The 17857-nt window shown below is 40.7% G+C and overlaps 2 protein-coding genes across 3 annotated transcripts; one reads left to right on the top strand and one right to left on the bottom strand.

Moving 5' to 3' along the window:
• Positions 1-2270: 2270 nt before the first annotated feature.
• Positions 2271-5793, top strand: LOC118781242 (pepsin A-like). Its single transcript, XM_036534189.1, has 9 exons — positions 2271-2323; positions 2675-2825; positions 2982-3099; positions 3351-3469; positions 3556-3755; positions 4096-4212; positions 4771-4897; positions 5185-5277; positions 5656-5793. Exons 1-9 carry the CDS (start codon positions 2271-2273, stop codon positions 5791-5793), a joined length of 1116 nt encoding a protein of 371 aa, XP_036390082.1.
• A 6322-nt stretch (positions 5794-12115) lies between these two features.
• On the bottom strand, positions 12116-17406 carry LOC118781239 (polymeric immunoglobulin receptor-like). 2 transcript variants are annotated; one of them, XM_036534186.1, is made up of 8 exons: positions 17329-17406; positions 16167-16505; positions 15579-15893; positions 14387-14716; positions 14053-14146; positions 13622-13719; positions 12606-12643; positions 12116-12414 (listed from the first exon to the last, which is right to left on the bottom strand). In XM_036534186.1, the coding sequence occupies exons 1-8, from the start codon at positions 17360-17362 to the stop codon at positions 12247-12249; spliced, it is 1416 nt and encodes a 471-aa protein (XP_036390079.1). In that variant the 5' UTR covers positions 17363-17406; the 3' UTR covers positions 12116-12246. The 2 variants fall into 2 exon arrangements, with proteins under 2 accessions (XP_036390079.1, XP_036390080.1); XM_036534187.1 differs by lacking the exon at positions 12606-12643.
• Positions 17407-17857: the final 451 nt, after the last annotated feature.

Here is a 17857-nt window from a genome sequence, read left to right as displayed (position 1 = left end):
TAGCCCTGTAGGTATTGAGGAGGCTTCAAAGAGGCATTGGAGCAACCAGAAAATAAGGCTTTGCAGAAATCCAAACTCAATAAGACAAAAGCTCCATGCTTCATGCTCAGCTTCTCCGCATCATTCAGCGATGGAAATTACATAATTTCAGAAATATTCTGTAAATTAACTCTTTCGCATGTAAGTTCTAAAATATTTCCAGCTGCCCCCAAGCATGGCTTTCAGCTCGTGCACATCTGCTGTTCTAGAATTTGGTTACGGCTGCTCGTTTGACTTCATTTCGTTTGAAGTAGCTTCTCATAGTTTTCACTGCCGCATTTGCTGTACTTTCTAATGTTAAATCACTGTTTCCTCAAAGCTAATGTTAGCTAGAATTTTTCCAATTTGGGAGTCAGTAGTGTGTTATGCTGCTAATGTTGCATTGAAAAATAAATAATCATAATGCGTTGGTGAAACGTTTTTTTGTGAAAAAGCAGTGGGTTTAGAATGAATGTTGCTTTGTTGCATCACTTGTGTATAGGTGTTCTAATCACACTGGTTTGACCCTGCGCTGTAGGGGCCACTCTAGAACGGTCACACCTGTTTGACCATACACACAAATGGGTTAAAGAAAGATGCTTTGGAAATGTTTTTAACATGGTGATTAAATATGAGATCAGGGTCACTTGTAACACAAAACAAATTTGTTGCAGCCGAGTAACTGTCCAAATTCAATGTCAGATCAGGTGGAGTATTTGTCATGTTTTTGGGATCCTGTATCAGCATTTCAATTTCATCAGTGTTAAGGAGCAGGAAATTAGTAGCCATCCAAGACTTTATGCCTGTAGTGCATTTCTTCTAGCCAAGAGAGTTGTAGCACTTAACCTGGCTTCATTGACAAGTATAGGTGTGTATCGTCAGCATAGCAATGAAAGTTCACACTGTGATTACAAATACAAAGAGAAGAGTAGAGGTCACGAACTCAAACCTTGTGATACGTCGTATTTAACCTTACATCAGTGAGATGGTTCTGTCTGTAACTGCACAAATTGATCTCTGTCTGATAGACAGAGCTACTGACTACCCCCATAATGCATTTACTCAGCAAATGCTCCCATCCAGAGTTCACAGATAATCCATTTATGCGGCATGATATCTACTTAAGGCATTTTGGGTTGTAAGTTAAGAACTTTTATGTTCAATTGTGACCCCTGACTGATGATTTATTGTGGTATTTGTTCAGCTATTTGAATGGTTATGGATAACTACTTTTACTCTTTGTTGTGCTTGCACTAAATATTTTGCATGCTTTAACTTTAGTTGTCCTGATTTTAAGTAGCCTAGTGGTCCATACACAAATATTTTGCCCTTTGCTTTCCTGGATGTGACACATACTAGGTCCAGAAAAACCAAATGCTGAAGTGTCCACATGTGGATTGCCACTACAAAAAAGACCAGTCCTTTACTTGCCCCTACCAAAAAGCTTGGATGTGAATCAAAAATAAGAATGTTATACATTTGCTTGGAACTTGGATTTACCAATTACACAGTGTAACAAATATGAAAATCACTGTATCAGCAACTAATGTGCAGCATGACTTCACTTTAACAGCTTTAATCAGTATTAAAAAGACAAAACCCTTTTTGACGTCAGTGAAGATATCTTAATAACCTTGCTTTATACCTAAACAGAACACATTGTCCATGTTTGACCATGGCTTTCCAGCAGTTGAAAGTGGATCACTGCCCACTATTTTCTGTCCAGAAAAGTTTACCTCTCTCTCCACTTTATCATGATTGTGTAAATATACGAATAATGCATTATGAATTAAATTCTAAATTGAAAAGTATAGTAAGTACAATCATTTTTCTTGCTATCGCATCTATCACATCAACACTGATGACACCACAAGTATGTATGCATTGCACATTATTATTTCTAATAAGCAGTATATCGTTCGACTGGTTGCAAATAACTGAGCATTGAGGTCCAACAAAATAACATTTAGCAGAGCATACGTTCTGTGAATAAAGCTTATCGTGGCAGGACACCTTGATCTTGAATTTGCTGGCAGGAGCATATTCGGATCAAGGTGACTTTAAAAACTGCTGTCCTGTTGAAACATCCTCAGAGAGTGAGTCTGTGCCTAATGGTTCCAGTCACCAACCAGAACATTATCAGAATTCCAAGACTCCCAGATAGCAATGCAGTATTTAAGTCAGCTGCTCACACAGGTCTCCACTCTCTGAAGACTGTTTTCGGCTACTGTCTGAGCAGGGGACTTGGTGAAATGAAGTGGCTCGTGCTGTTGGCCCTTGTTGGGCTTTCTGAGTCTCTGTTCAGGTGAGTCACTTTCTCTGTTGATCAGCCAGTTAGAGCAGGGGTAACGTCTGCCACCGCTGTCTGTATGTGATATATGGAGGCATCACATTCCTAGTAGATGATAATATTGCATATAATACTGATGACATCAAGTTTAGTGATATAGATGTTTGTCACCAGGAGCAGTAATCTCATAAATTATACATGCAGTGGTGAGTTGTGAATGATGGGGGTCCAGTTTTTACATGACCCTAATACATATGTATTTACTCCATTACTATACTGGTACTACTGTGTACCCACATAGTAACTGCTGGGTATGTACACATTGTGGTTGTAACAATAAACAGGCCACCGGGTGATTGGCTTTAGGGTGCAGCTGGAAAAATTTAAGCCTGTCAGGATGGTTCTTGAGGAGCAGGGTTTGCTGGATGACTTCTTGGAGAAAAACCCCTACAATCCATACTCTAAATACCAGATCTTTGCCCAGACTGTCAACGAACCCATGATTAACTACCTGGATGTGAGTATAACGTCACAACTGTTTTTTTTTGTTTTTTTTGTTGCTATTTGCTATTACAAACTTCTGAGTGTACCTTACAGAACCTGTCATGTCAGGTTGCTGGTATTTTTGGAGGATTTACCTGTAATGAGGTGTTTCCCGCTTTAATCCACACAGATGGAGTACTATGGCATTGCTTCCATCGGAACTCCTCCCCAGTCCTTTAAGATGCTCTTCGACACGGGGTCTTCCAACCTGTGGGTGGCCTCTGTGTACTGCAACAGCTACGCCTGCAGTAAGTAGGCCACTCAGAGACGCATGTCTCACACTGGGGAAGCCTTTGGGGAAGAGGGCATATGCAGCCTTCACGAGGGCGTTCAGCTTAGTGTTACATCACTCACGAAGGACAGCAGTGGCATTTCGAATCTTAAACAGCCTAAAAACCTAAAAGCCCAGGGCAGCAGAGGAACTCACACACACCTTATTATGAGTGTGCGCCCTTTTCACTTCTAACACTGTGTATTTTTTTTGTTTGTCTCCCAACAGCCAATCACAAGAAATACGATCCCTCTCTCTCCTCCACCTATGTGGCCACCAACCAGTACATGTCCATTCAGTATGGCACAGGCAGCATGACAGGCTTCCTAGCCTATGACACTGTCAATGTGAGTATCTCCCCGCCTCCTAAAATGATTCCTAACAGACGGATGGGCGAAGCCCAAACGAATCTCTCTCCCTTCTCTCCCTCAAGGTTGCAGGCATAAATGTCCCCAAGCAGATTTTCGCACTGAGCACGACAGAGCCAGGCAACTTCCTGCACTATGCCCCCTTTGATGGCATTCTGGGGCTGGCCTTCCCATCCCTTTCTTCTGGCGGTGCCACGCCCGTCTTCGACAATATGATGAAGCAGGGCCTGGTGTCCCAGGATCTCTTCTCTGTGTACCTGAGCCGGTAAGGACCTGACTGTTGTTTGTATATAATGATTTGTCAGATTAAATAAGTGTGACACTTACAATGTAGCAGTTGCATTACACTTAAAGAATTATAACACAATAAAACCTTAATTTTATTGCTGCATTGATTTGAAGCGAAAGAGTGGAATAGAAAAACTGAATCTTGAAACTTGAATTCCTTTTTTTGGATGGAGAAGACATGCCTGAATGCATGCTGACTTCAGTGCCAGGGGTCTAAAGGAGTGGTACAACAGTGGATTTCAAACTTGTATTACTGAATTTTTAAACCACCTGTTTATTTAAATAACCTTTTTATTTAAATCCAATTTAACATCTAGTGAAGGGTCGACTGGCAGTATGGTGACCTTTGGTGGCATTGACCAATCCCTTTTCACCGGCTCCATCAACTGGGTGCCCCTCACCTCAGAGACTTACTGGCAGATCAAAATTGACTAGTAAGTCACTGTAATATCCTGTATTCCTTTCCTGCATTTATATCCATATTCATAACAAAATGCAGCATGCAACAATATGATATATTAGGGGATGAATTACGTGGCAATGTAGCAGACCCTCATGGAGACCCTTGTCATTTTCCATTTCGAATATTCAGGCCAGGCAACACTCCCTGTTCCTGGTCCACTGATCACCATGCCAACACTTACATTCCACCTGCACACCTGTTTATTTCACCTGTCACCCACAGATTCACTGTGTATTGAATGTGTTTTTTTTGTGGGTGCTGGGAACAAATACCCCCTCTGTGCATGACCCTTTATTTGAAGTACAGTTCAGCAGATGCAGATTTCCTCTTATACAGTGCTGTCAAGAGTGCTGCACCCCCGCCCCCTCCCGGCCCCCCACCCTGAATGATGAGGGTCTTCTTCGGGTGTACTGGATAGTGTATACCCCAGAGGGTATGCAAAAAGCAGTCAGGTGTTGTGAGTTATGAGCAAAGTGAAAGTGCTGTCAAGCCATGTAAATTGCCATAATGTTGTCTTGCGACATTACAGCTTGAAGTTCAATGGGGAGGTAGTGGCCTGTGCCCAGGGTTGCTCTGCTTTTGTGGACACAGGAACCTCCCTCCTCGTTGGTCCTTATGAGGGCATGACCAGCGTTGAGAGAGCCATCTACCCTCTGGTGAGTCACCTGTTCTCTGCTGACTTTTTATCACACCTGACTCAAGCAGCCAATGACATTGGTCTGGGAGTGCTGTTGGCCCGGTCTGCCACTGTTGCTCATTTAACTTGAATGGAGACACTTATGTTCTTTTGTGCTGGAAGTCTCTCTGGATAAGAGCATCTGCTAAATACATGTAATGTAATTTAATGCAATGACATGGCTTTTGAGAAGAACGGAGTCTGATGTAGCTTGTACCATAACATCCTCGCCCTGCCACTTGTTCGAATGTGCTTATTTCTCTGCAGATCAACTGCGACAACATTGCTAGCATGCCAGACCTTATCATTAGCATCAACGGTGTTGAGTACCCTGTCCCTGCATCTGCCTACCTTCGTAACGTAAGTCAGTTCTAAAACATTAGAGTTTTACTCATATTCAACCCCATACAGAGTTTGATTTGAAGTGTATCATAAATGTATGGGAGGGATAAGAAAGACAGTTTATGCAGGTGTATGCTGGAGAACTTATTCCCCCGTGACTTGTTACATTGACTTGTGCATACAGTATCTTGAGACTGTGTAATTTATTTATCCCAGAAAGGACTAGACTGTGCTAACTTTGAAATGCACCTTGGGTTGGATTGGCCCCCTGGGGATTGTTGATGTTCAATGAGTAGATCTCTTTTAAAATTCTCTCTGAGGGTCTAAGTAGTCAGGTCAACGGGCAATGAAGTCGGACATGTGATGACCCTTGTCCCCACTGTCCTACCCACACAGTGCCACATGGGCCTCCAAGCCATAAACTTTCCCTCCAGCAGCGGGAACCTGTGGATTTTGGGTGATGTCTTCCTTCGGGAGTACTACTCCATCTACGACAGGGCCAACAACATGGTGGGGCTGGCCAAGGCCGTCTAGAGGCTTCCTCCTATTTGTCCAAATCCCTCCTCTCCTCTCCCACCCTGCTGTGCACCTCCTGCAGAGATGTGCTTATGTCCGCATCTGAGGACGTGCCCATGCCATCGATGATGTGTGTAAAAGAGGAGTAATAAAGAACATAGACATGCTGTGCTCTTGTGTTCTTGAAGGCATCTTGATGTGGACAGAAATTAAGGTTGGAGTTCATCAAACTATTGCACCACCAGGCAAAAGCCAAATTAAGCACTATTAACCAAGTTCATTTGCACATGAAATGGATGCGTTATGAAGAGAAGCATAAAACCAGAATTCCTTATTGTGTTTAGATGAAGGAGAAAATATATCACGACGAACACAGTGACTTTGCTTCTACGCTTTTTGCCAGCAGAACCATTTAGGTGAACATTTATCTTGTGTAGTTTTCATAGTATCACTTAACACAGCAAAGGCTGTTTGCCACACATGACTTAATTGCTCAGACACAGTGATGCACTAAAGTGATGTGCAGTGGTTTGCTCACTAAAGCTGTGAAAATCATGCCTATGGACTTCAGTGTGAGCATGCCATACACATGTAATCACATCTGCAGCAATCCCTCATTCATTCCCCGCCATGGAACACAGCATCAGAATTCATGCTTTGCATTTGATTTAGTTTATTTACATTTCATTTCAATTTTTTGATGAAGTCACTCTGCACACACCTGATATTACTGCGTTTGAGGAGACGGCAAACTGATTTTTTGTCTCTTATTAATTCTCCTGGTACTCTTTATGCCAGGATAACTTGCTGGCATTGTGTTTTTTTTGCACATGCTAAATCCCTGCACAGTGACACAGTCACGGCTCTGTCTTTTCATCATTTGCAGTGTCAGACATCACACTCCGTGTTCCTTTAATTCAGAAAACTCATTTGTTCATATGTATCGTGTCCTGAAGGGCTTGATTCTGAAACGTGGCGTGGAGCAGCACATGCTACCGCGGCCTCACGGCCAGCGCAGCGTACTCTACAGTGTAGTTCGGCTCTGAAGACGTGGCAGTTTCAGAGCTGCTTGCAGCGGGGCTTCTAGGAACCCTCAGATTGGCATACAGCTCTGCGGGGTTCTCACGGGGCTTGAAGTCCACTGTGGTGTAAACAATGCCACTCACTTCCTGGGTGCTGGAATCCTGCATGGAGCAACCTTTTTGTTATAACTTATGACTTTTTGTTTTTTTTTTACCATGCGCTTTTTGATAGACAGCTGAAACACACTTAAACTCACAGCCATCTTGCAAACACTTTTTACAATTAAAAAATAAACCTTCGTTGACCTTTTTAATCAGATATGAAAAATGAAGCCGATAAATAATCAAAATAAATTAGGATATGTTAGAGAAAACAATTTTATCATGCATGCATGTTTGTTAAGTTCAGTCTAAGGGCAAACATATCTTCACAATTAAGCACAATATGATGCCAAAATGATGCCATAATCTTTTAGTAAACCTTTTTATGGCCAAAAGTCATAGACATAATGTGAAGTGGATGTCCTTAGGGACCATGGCTTTTCACTGTTGTTGAGCAGTAGATTTTCAGCCCCAACAAATATCCCTGCACAATGAGTCAGCCTGACAGAAACAAGCACAGGACATACCGGGAGGAAGTGGTTAGGGCCATCACATGGGGCAGTTCCACTTTTATCTGTGGAAAGAAAGCCAACAGACTTGTATGTATGAATGGGTAGAAACAAATCAGCTGCATCTGTCAGAATTTCCTACTAAGCTACTAATTTTGTCGTCTTGGTTCTGTGAGCAAATTGCAGTTGCTAATGGCGATCTTTTCAAAACCTTTTACAGTAACATATTACAACGAATAATAAATTTTTTTTTAGCTCTTTATGTGTGCAGCCATTATTCCGGTAAAGACAAAATGCAATAGGTTGGAGATGTGAAAGTCTACAGCCAGGCAGTGGAGGAGTCTTAAATCCAGTCTCTGATCTGTGCCTCACAGCCACTCTACAGTCTTCATCTTGTTGGTTTTTGTCAGCAGTGTTCTATACGTACACACATACATTAGGTTGAACTCTGTGCTGGTCTCCAGTATTAGAGACAGTATTCCAGACTTAGACAGTTACACTACTGGTCCTGGACCCAGTCCCAACCTGGCCTTGCTGTTAATTATAATGGCTCTGAGTCCATCGCTGGCATCCAGTGAACCTACTTTTTTTCTTCTTTTTGAGGTGAACCATAACTGTGGTTACAGAGGTGACGAGAACCAGAATCAGTACGCTCAGAACAGCAGCAAGTGTAATCCACATTCCCCCAGAAACCCTGAAAAGACAAGATAGCCACTCCCAGCTCAGGCAGTACCCTATCGGGCGTAGTTCTGTGTATTCCAGATTGGTATTTTAAAAAAACACTTTCACAACTGTTGGGAATGGAAATGATTGCAAATGAGACTTTAACACAATTCATGATTTCCTTGCTTGTCACAGCAACCAAATAGTAAAGAAAGTCAAATGCTATATGTAACATAGTTGCACAGAAAATGTTAATGTATACTTGTGCATACACACACACACATATATATATTGTATATACAGCTGGATAAAGCAAGAGTAGCACTACAAAAATATACTGTGCTATGTTGGTGTGAATGTATGGTGTATTGTGGGAGTGTGTACCTCAGCGTTGCCTCACTCTGATACTGAGTTAGAACTGGCACAGAGGTCGCAGCTGTGGTTGCCATGGTGTTGATCTTGACTGTGGTAGGGCTGGTGATGGTTGACCGGCGAGGAGGCAAAGGTGGGCTCTTATGATTGATTGAATCTGTAGGAACAGGATATGCTTGTTTACAGTGATCTTGTCTTCATCGCTGCTCATATCTCAGAAGGGTTGTGGGTTTTTTGTGGCCACACATTCATCAGAGTACTGCTTTTGGGAAATATTTCAAATTTAACCATTTTAGTAAGCTTTAAAATGTCTTTACCAATATGATAAGCTCCATACGGACACATACATACACACACACACACACACACATTGAATTTACTCTAGCAATATCTAAGGTAACATTTTATCTTTTTATTATAAACATTAAATTAGGTAGTTTTAACATATGGTCCTGATTTGACCTTGAATTTTACATTAAGGTTTTATGACCTAAAAAGTCTGTATTTGAAATCAAACCCTAAAGACTGTATTCAGTTTGATATACAAATCACTCAAGTGTCACCTTGTTTATGCATTAAAATATTTATATGTTTCAACAGTTATGATAAGTAATTTTTAAGTATATGCACAACCATTTCTTGAAAACATTGGAATTAATGTATTGTTAACCCTGAAAAATCAGCAGAATATTAAAGGCTTACCTGATATTTTAACCCTGAAGTCAGTGAAAATTCCTGGACCTTCTACAACACATCTGTAAATACCAGAGTCCCACACTTGTAAATTCCAAATCCATACCTCCATGCGTCCATAGTACTGAACAATAGATATTCTTCCTTTAAAGAGATCATTAACATATCCTCTACCGGTCACAACCAAAAAACATTGTTCTTGATGAAATTTACAGCAATACTTCTCATAATTGCTGTAATTTGGATCAAAATTAAATTGTAAAAATATTCTTTCAGATGTATCAATTCTCTGTTGTCCTCTTGAAGATGGTCCATCTGCAAAAGATACAATGGACATTAATATTTCACCTTCATGATCTGTCTCCTAAAATGTTTGAAAAATTAATCTTTTTTTCCTTACTGTACCTAAAAGGAGAAGTAAGACGAGGATCAGTGGCTCCATACTGCATAAACACTGCACACTGTCCACCCTCTGCTGTGTCCGCTTTGGCACATAGCTGGCTAAAAAACAGCTGCTAGCGTGTAACTTCCTTTTAGCAATGCTGTACGGCCCTGCGCCACCCAAAGGAGTAACCTTTCCTCTTGTTTTCTCTTGTATTTTACTACTGGACACATGTCCACGATTAAATACGGAAAAGAAGCACTTTAAATACCACTTTGATTTTTTTCTAAATTAAACTCAAAAGCTGGTTGGCTGGACTATCTCTAGAGCTTATTATTTATAATAATGGTGGACATTAAGAATAAAGTTTTCTGTCATGTCTGACAGCTTTGTGTGCTGAATCCAGTCTTGTAATATCTTTATTTCTTCACATTCATGAACCATTACATTCCCTTTGCTTTTTTTTAGGTGTACATCCTCTATCTTTGATAAATATGCAGCTTTGGCTGATGTATTTTCTGAAAGTTGTCAAAAGGTCATGCTGTAACTGGTAACCGTGGTAAACTCCTGTGAGTCACGTCAGTTCTCTGTGCTGTTGCAACATGTGGAACGTAAAAATGGGTGTTCTCTATGTGTGTCACACTCCTTATGCTTATGACAAAAATTCTGATGGAGGGATTAGAATTTGCTTTGCTAGAATTTTGGTAGAATAGTCTCTCTCACTGTCTCTTATTGGCCAGACCTTGACAAGCTGCTGGAGTCTCATAAACACCCTGGGCAGACAGCTGTGTTCACATTCTCTTCACCCTGGCAGACATTAAATCTCAAAATAATATTTTCATGTTCTTTACCCTACATTTTATTTGACCTGCATATGAAGTGTACGCCTGTCTCGGTCCTGCCTGTCTATTCTGCTTTGGTGTTTCCTGTGCTGACTTTGCCTGCTCCTCGACTTCGCCTCTGCCTGCCGCTTTGACCTGATTGCCTGATTTGCTTACCTGCCCGGTCCCGACCCCATCCGCCTTGTTTATGACCCCGGCCCCTCGTCTGCCCCGCTTCAGACTGCTTCCTTGGTTTTGACCCTGCCTCTTCTGACATTTTGTACCTGCCCTACGGCTTCAATAAAACCACTTAGAACCTGAGCACTTCTGGTCTGCATTTGAGTCCGTGCCTGTGCCCTGACACAGTGATCGTCTCAGAATTGCTGCTCCTCGCCTCCAGTCCAGAGCAGGCAGGGTTAAGTTTAAATTTGAGCAAAATGGATTAGGAGGGGTTTTATGAGACTTTAATTATTATAGAGCTGGTGGTGAATTTGAAATTAGTTTGTTTTATTGTTTATTAAAACATAAAGGTGTGGATTTCTACACTATAGCAGTTTCTATAGTAAAGGTGATCAAAACCACCAATATTTTATAGGTTATGTTTGAATTGCCCTTTCAGACAGGAAAAACCTCTCAGCCTTTTCAGGGTGATTTTGGAAAAAATGTAACAGCCAGCGCTGAGTCCTTATGGCTGGAAAGGTCTGTTGTTGGGAAACTCCATCTAACCAAAACAAGGGGATATTTCTCCATTTGTTTTTGAATATCAAGAGCACTTGATGCAAACTGAAGTCAAAACCAGATAAAAAAAAATACAAGATAGTCTGATCAAACTTTGATAATGAGGCAATGTGAAAGAGAACCTCCACCTGTTCCCCAAAACTGTTTAATTTTAAAAATGTGAATGGTTATTTTTTGTGTTTAAAGGCCCTCCTTGTTTTCCCAGCCAATTCAAATCCAACAATAAGCAAACCTTATTTCGTCAATGTCATTCCGTGTGTGTGATCCAGCTATTGGTTAATGAGCCATACCTGCGCTAATTAGCAGGCCTTAAATGCGTATGTAATGGCTGTAGTGGGGAGCTCACTTGGTTTGGCTATGTACTATGTGGTCAAGGCAGGTTCCTGTATTTATTTCTTTCTTTGTGAATAAATTGTTTTGCTCTTTCTGCTCAAATTATGTGAGAAGTGTCATCATCTCCGTAGGCAACCATGCATTTTTTTCCTGTTGCAGGTTTGTACATTTGTTTTTTCAAACCAAAACAGGCAATACAAAGGAAAGATCTGAATTTTGATTTTTTTTTGTCTTTATGTAATTGCCAATTGCACGTCAGGCTTGTTTCATTACAGAGAACTGAGAAAAACACAATCCAATGATATCCTTGCATACAAGCACTTTTTTCACTACAAATCCCACAGTGTACCATAGGCACCGAATGAAGGATTGGTGCTACTCCACAACTTCAGCTGAGCCACTTGCAGGCAGCTGATAAATTGCAGGGTGCCTGAGAGCAGTGAGATAGGGAGACCCTGGCTGGCCTACCCACCGCTCTCCCCAGTGGCTGCTGATGTGGGTTCCCCATTATTGTTGGCAAGTGACACTGGTTCAGACCCAGACTGTAGGGGTCAGGCTGGACTGCAGGAAACACCTTGCCAACTAAGCCACTTACAAGCCCCATGGATTGATTGGATGAATTTAAAGTGCCACCAATGCAGGGATTTGACCAGTTGTGCCAGCCATCATGCAATGTAATGTTTCTTCAGAAAGCGCTTGGTGGGGTTGGCTGGTCAGTGGGTTCATGCATCTGGTGCGATATGTAACAGACACTGAAACACATGCTGAGGAGTGCTTTGCGAGGGCTCTTGTGGCCATCTTGCTGCTAAAGTCCTCAGGAATTAGCTAAGGCCTTTTCAGTATTTAACGGTGGAGTACAGAACGTGGTCTTCTGGTGGAGGCGGCCGTGGAGACTGGTGGACATTTACATTGGCATAAGGACTGCTGTCCCTCTGGGCCTGCTGCTGTCTGGGGTTGTGCATCACCACTGTGGTGTAGGTGAGTTCCATGGCTTCTTCTGGGGGCTATAGAACAGAGCAGAACTTCACAATGCAGTCTGAATGTACTAATCATGTCTGCTCTCATTACACCAGTATGTCAAACAGATGAACAACACATGCACAATACATATTTTTTTTCCATTACACGCTTATTTGAACAGGTGGATGATATAGTTTTGCTATTCCAAAGACATTTCTGGCAAAAAAGAAATGACCTTTTCACCATTGCTTGCAACAGCCGGTCCTGATTTACCTGAAATGAAAGTGAATTTAGTATCATTAGCAGCACTGTAGATATAGTAACTGTGCTGTGCTGCCATTTTGCCTTGCACTGTGATGCAATTTCCTGAGATGATTTAAGATCGTGTTTGCAGTCAGAGGTGGCATTCTATATGTCCTTCCCAAATTTTATCAGTGAAGTGGCTGTGTGTTTTCTCATAGAGCACTGTCTAGAGGTGCCAAAGAGACTGTTACAGATTGTAAGTGCTCAAATATTTTTATTTTCAAGAGACCTAAAGCACAATTATTCTGTTTCCTTTTTCTCATGTGGAGTCTGAACAAGATGTCTTGTATCACTTCCTCTTTCATGTCAGTGGATTTAGGAATTTGTCCTTTAAAAGAAATGAGATGCTGCCTGGATAGCATACATTCACACAAGATTGTCACTGTCTCTTTATAGTTCAATTTAAAATAGCTACACCTATCAAAACACATTTTGTCTTCCTCATGTGTGGAAAAAGTTGTCACACGCTTATTATATACATCCTGCACATTGCATGTTACAACCACAGGATATTTTCACTTCTATGTACTATTTCTGACAGTCACATACTATTCTCACTTACTGAAGGAGGGTCAAAGGCAGTTCAAAAGGTGGGGACACACAGATTGCAGAGATAATATCTTTCTAATGTCTAATGGTAACTGAGATCCCTTATACAGTGGCAAACTAATATCTTTTAGTAATTTTCATATTAAAAGGCAGGCTAAACTTGTTGCCAACACTCTCCTGTTCACCTAAACTGCATTAACTGTCTTGATGGAGTATTAAATATTGTGCATGCATGCAAATTATCCTGAATTCAAATTACTCAAGCTTGACATACAAATCAACAACGTTAAGAAGATATTCAGGTGAGTTACAAGTAAAAAAGTGAATTAGGTTTAGCATTTTTGCTCTGGCAGACAAAAAAACGCATCACAGTGCAGTCTGTTTCATATATTCACTTACGCTTGGTCTTGCAGATGATAATGATGGCCAATCCGCACAGCAGTGTCAGCAGAACACCAGCCAGCACTCCCAGAGTCCTGAACGTGTCCAAGCCAGAGCTGAGACACAGAGCGCTGAATATGAGTCTTTCACCCCAAACGCAGGGATGAAAACATCCTCTGTCACTCCGTATGATTAGATAAACACAGAGGTCTTAGATTGGGATTATAAATATAAAAACATATTTGAACATTGAATCTTACACAAGGAGTTAAATAATACGTGTACAGGTTTTGTGAAACGGTAGATTGTAATACCGCATTTGTACAGTAATGTACAGGTTTTGCCTGGTGGTAGAGTGTAACAGCTCATGTATGGGTTTTGCCTGATGGTAGAATGGAACAGCTCATGTATGGGTTTTGCCTGGTGGCAGAGTGTAATATCTTATGTACAGGTTTTGCCTGGTGGTTGGCTGTGTCACGTAGGGGATTTGCCTGGTGGTTACTGTGGGCGTAGAAAGTGACTCCTTTGATGTAGTTGATGTTACTGAAACGAAGAAGTTTAACAGATAAATACCTGACCTCACATAATAATAATAACAATGATAATAATAATAATACTAACAACAATAAATAATAATAATAATAAGAAGAAGAAGAAGAAGAAAAAGAAGAATGACAACAATATCTGTCTATCTATCTATCTATCTATCTATCTATCTATCTATCATCATTTGGAGCTCAGTCATGCTTTTGGATCTCCATGATAAAATTACAGCACCCTTACCTGATTCTACATAGAGGTAGATTTGGACCCATTTAACACTGTGGGATGAGTGCTTGGCTCCACACTGGTACCGGCCTGTGTCCTGTTCTGTGAGGTTTCTGATGGTGATCCTGAACTCTCTGTTGGATGGGTCATCTCTGATCTGGGTCCTGTCATGTGTTTGTTTACTTTCGGTGTCCACCAAAGGCTTGCACTGACCATCTTTGTCTTCTTTACACCAGTATTTCACACTATCAGTGTAGGCTTCAGCATATTGGCAGCGGACTATTTCATTGGTTGATACCTGGCCAATCACATTTAATGGACCCTGGAGATCAAGTATGGTGGCATCTGGGGTAGTTTAAAGGTATGCGTCAAACATGTGAGTATCAGAAGTTTTGAATAAACAAACAAACAGCAATTTCAATTTGTTCTCTTTTTGAATATGTATAATAGTTGATATCTGCTATCTCAATGGATACACCATTCCCATTGCCGATATGGTCTGTGATAATGGCCTTTTTGCTTGATTCAGATCATTTAATGAAGTAAACTTGATAATTTCACCAACACTTTAGAGATGTTTAGTGATGATGTTCGAGGGAGAAGTGAGATTACATTTTGAAACAGTGTTGAAAAGCACACACTTTCTGACACATGTCTAATTGTTTATGATGTTATTAGGTTTGGTGGTACTGGGACTGGTTCACAACATGAGAGGAAGACTACCAGCCATTATACTACAAAGAGATCACAAGTTATACCATGCTTAAAACTGGCAAACCTATATATTGTATATACTTTTATCTAACAAAGCTGTAGAAAGGCATATTTAATATTTGAAAAAAAAAAAAAAATCTAAAATTCAAGGGGGGTTGTTGTGTTCAGTCAAAAAATAAATAATAAATAAATAAAACAAATAATTGTCCTCTACTTTTCCAAGAAATCCAAGAAAACTGTTACTCATTCATTCACCACAGGTATAGCAAAGCTTTTCAAACATGCAAAAAATGGTCTGGCACAACTATGTACATTAGCGCAAATACAAGTATGGCTTTTGCCTGCATAAAAACACCATGGTGTCTGACAAGGTATGATGCACCTGTAGATTGAATATATGTACATTTCTAACAACAGAAGATGCTCTTCTGTTTGTAATAACACATAATATATGAATATAATATTTTGGTTGAGTGCTCCATTGTTCCAATACCTTTCTTGATGTGGACATACACTGAGGAGGTTTCGTCAAAGTTAAATCCAGGTTTTGATATTCCACACTGATATGACCCCTCATCCTCCTTTGTGAGGTCTGTCATAGTGACGTAGAAAGCCCCCTCTGTTTGATTATCTCTGATAGAGAATCTGCTGTGGGTGTGGGGGGACTCAGTTCTCACCACAGTGGAACATGGCAGATAATAGGTTTTCCTGCACCAGTATTTTATGTTTTTTGCGTAAGATCGATGGTATTTACATCGGACTGTCAGTGTTTCTTTCACCATGCCAGTAACGCGCTCTGGTCCTTGGACTGAGAAAGGAAGATGAAAGCATTACGGAGTGAAACAGAGCAGTGTATTTGGAATTATATCACAGTATAGAACCTTATATTTCTCACTGAAATAGAGAAAATCGTACCCTACATAATGGATTATGCACTAACAACAATAAAGAAGACCTGAAATGAGCATCTTAATTATTCCCATTCATTTTTGGCTGATGATGACCCACCCCAGATGTTGTCATATTCAAACCTCGGACAGTGTGGGACATAGGAATATGATTTAACAGTGTAATTTCTTACCTTTTTTGATGCTGATATACACCAGATTTTCTTCATTACCATTCAGTAATATTCCAGATACTGAGATTCCACACCGGTACCATCCACTGTCTCCCTCTCTCAGATTCTCCATGGCAACAGAGAATGATCTGGATGTTTTGTCATCTGTGATTGACACTCTGTCGTATGTGTTGGGGCCATCAGTCTGCGCCAAAGTTCTACAATAACCTACAAAGTTTTCCTTGCACCAGTATTTGTTGTTTATATGTTCATAGTCTGCATATCCACACTGGACAGTTGTACTGTCTTGGTCTAAGACCCTCACCTCTGCAGGCCCCCAGACAACCGCAGTGCAGAACCCTAAAGACCAAAGAGGGAACACTACATCTGTCACATGTACATATGCTGTACTTACACTATATTTCTATATATGTCACAATAGTTAAGGCACTTACAATAGACATTTTTAGAATGCATTAGTCATACTGCAGCTATGTAAACACATATGTGTACTGCCCAGTGGTGTCATTAGGTCCAATCATTTGGGGCTATAGCCCTGAATATTTTAAGCCTAGCCCTGAAGATTTTAGCCCTGAAAAAGGAGGTGTTTATAGCAAAACAACAGACTGTGTAACAGAGTGGAACTTGACTTGCAGCGTCCAAAGGTGTGATAATATTTATTTATTATAAAGGTAGATATAACCTGCCCAACCTACTGATTCTGATCTCCCTTCAAAAAAAAAAAAAAAAACCTGGCAAACTTGACTTAGCCCCGGATCTAAGATTTAAAAACCCCCAGGCAAACTTGACTTAGCCCGGGATCTTTTCAATAGCTAGAAATGTCCCTGCTCCTGGTACTGCCTACTTAACCTGAAATATACTCAACAGGAAGTACACATTTCATTTTCACTTTTTCTGTCACCACAAGTGGCATTATTCCTGTAATACATTGAAAGTTTCTTCAAGTGAATTTCCTGGAATTTAAATCAGTTTTGACTAATTTCCTTGATTAATACTGGAATCGATTATTTTTTGTATAAATCATGGATTAATGTGCAATACAGGACATAAAACTCTGATAGTACTCTGCCATTGACTAAATTCAGCTGAATTCTTCAATTTTTTTGAGTCCATTAAAACTGGTTTGCAAATAGAGCAAAGGATAAGGTGTGTCTGTGTTTACCTGACAGAGAAGCCAACACCAGAATGAAAATCATAGCTGCAGGAGCTGAAGGTAATGGAGATGTGTCTCACAGCAGTCTGTCCATCGGAAAAGAATGGAGAAGTTGCCACTGTCACTGTTTATCATGCTTCCTGCTGTGAAAAGGACCAACTGCAACTGTGGTGAGCTAAGCCACATCGGAAATGACAGACGTTTCGCATGGGGCAGAGAGAGAAGTAGGTCCAAGTGTGAACAGGAAGACAGGAAGTCACGTAATACTTACTTTATTCAACCAAATTAACCAGATAGCATAATGTGAACACTTTTTAAATGTATCTCCAATTCAAATATTGTGTCACAGAAAGTACTTCTTTGTCTTATACACACACACATATGCACGCACGCATGCACACACACACACACACACACACACACACACACACACACACACACACACACACACACGCACACACACACACACACACACACACACACTGTGTGTATGTTTCAGCTGCAGGCAAGCCGGCACTGCCATTCAAGGTCATGGAAC

Source organism: Megalops cyprinoides, chromosome 7 (assembly GCF_013368585.1).
Source record: "Megalops cyprinoides isolate fMegCyp1 chromosome 7, fMegCyp1.pri, whole genome shotgun sequence".
Taxonomy (NCBI): Eukaryota; Metazoa; Chordata; class Actinopteri; order Elopiformes; family Megalopidae; genus Megalops; species Megalops cyprinoides.
Note: the sequence above shows the minus strand (reverse complement) of the source record. Positions and strands in the feature narration are given on the sequence as shown.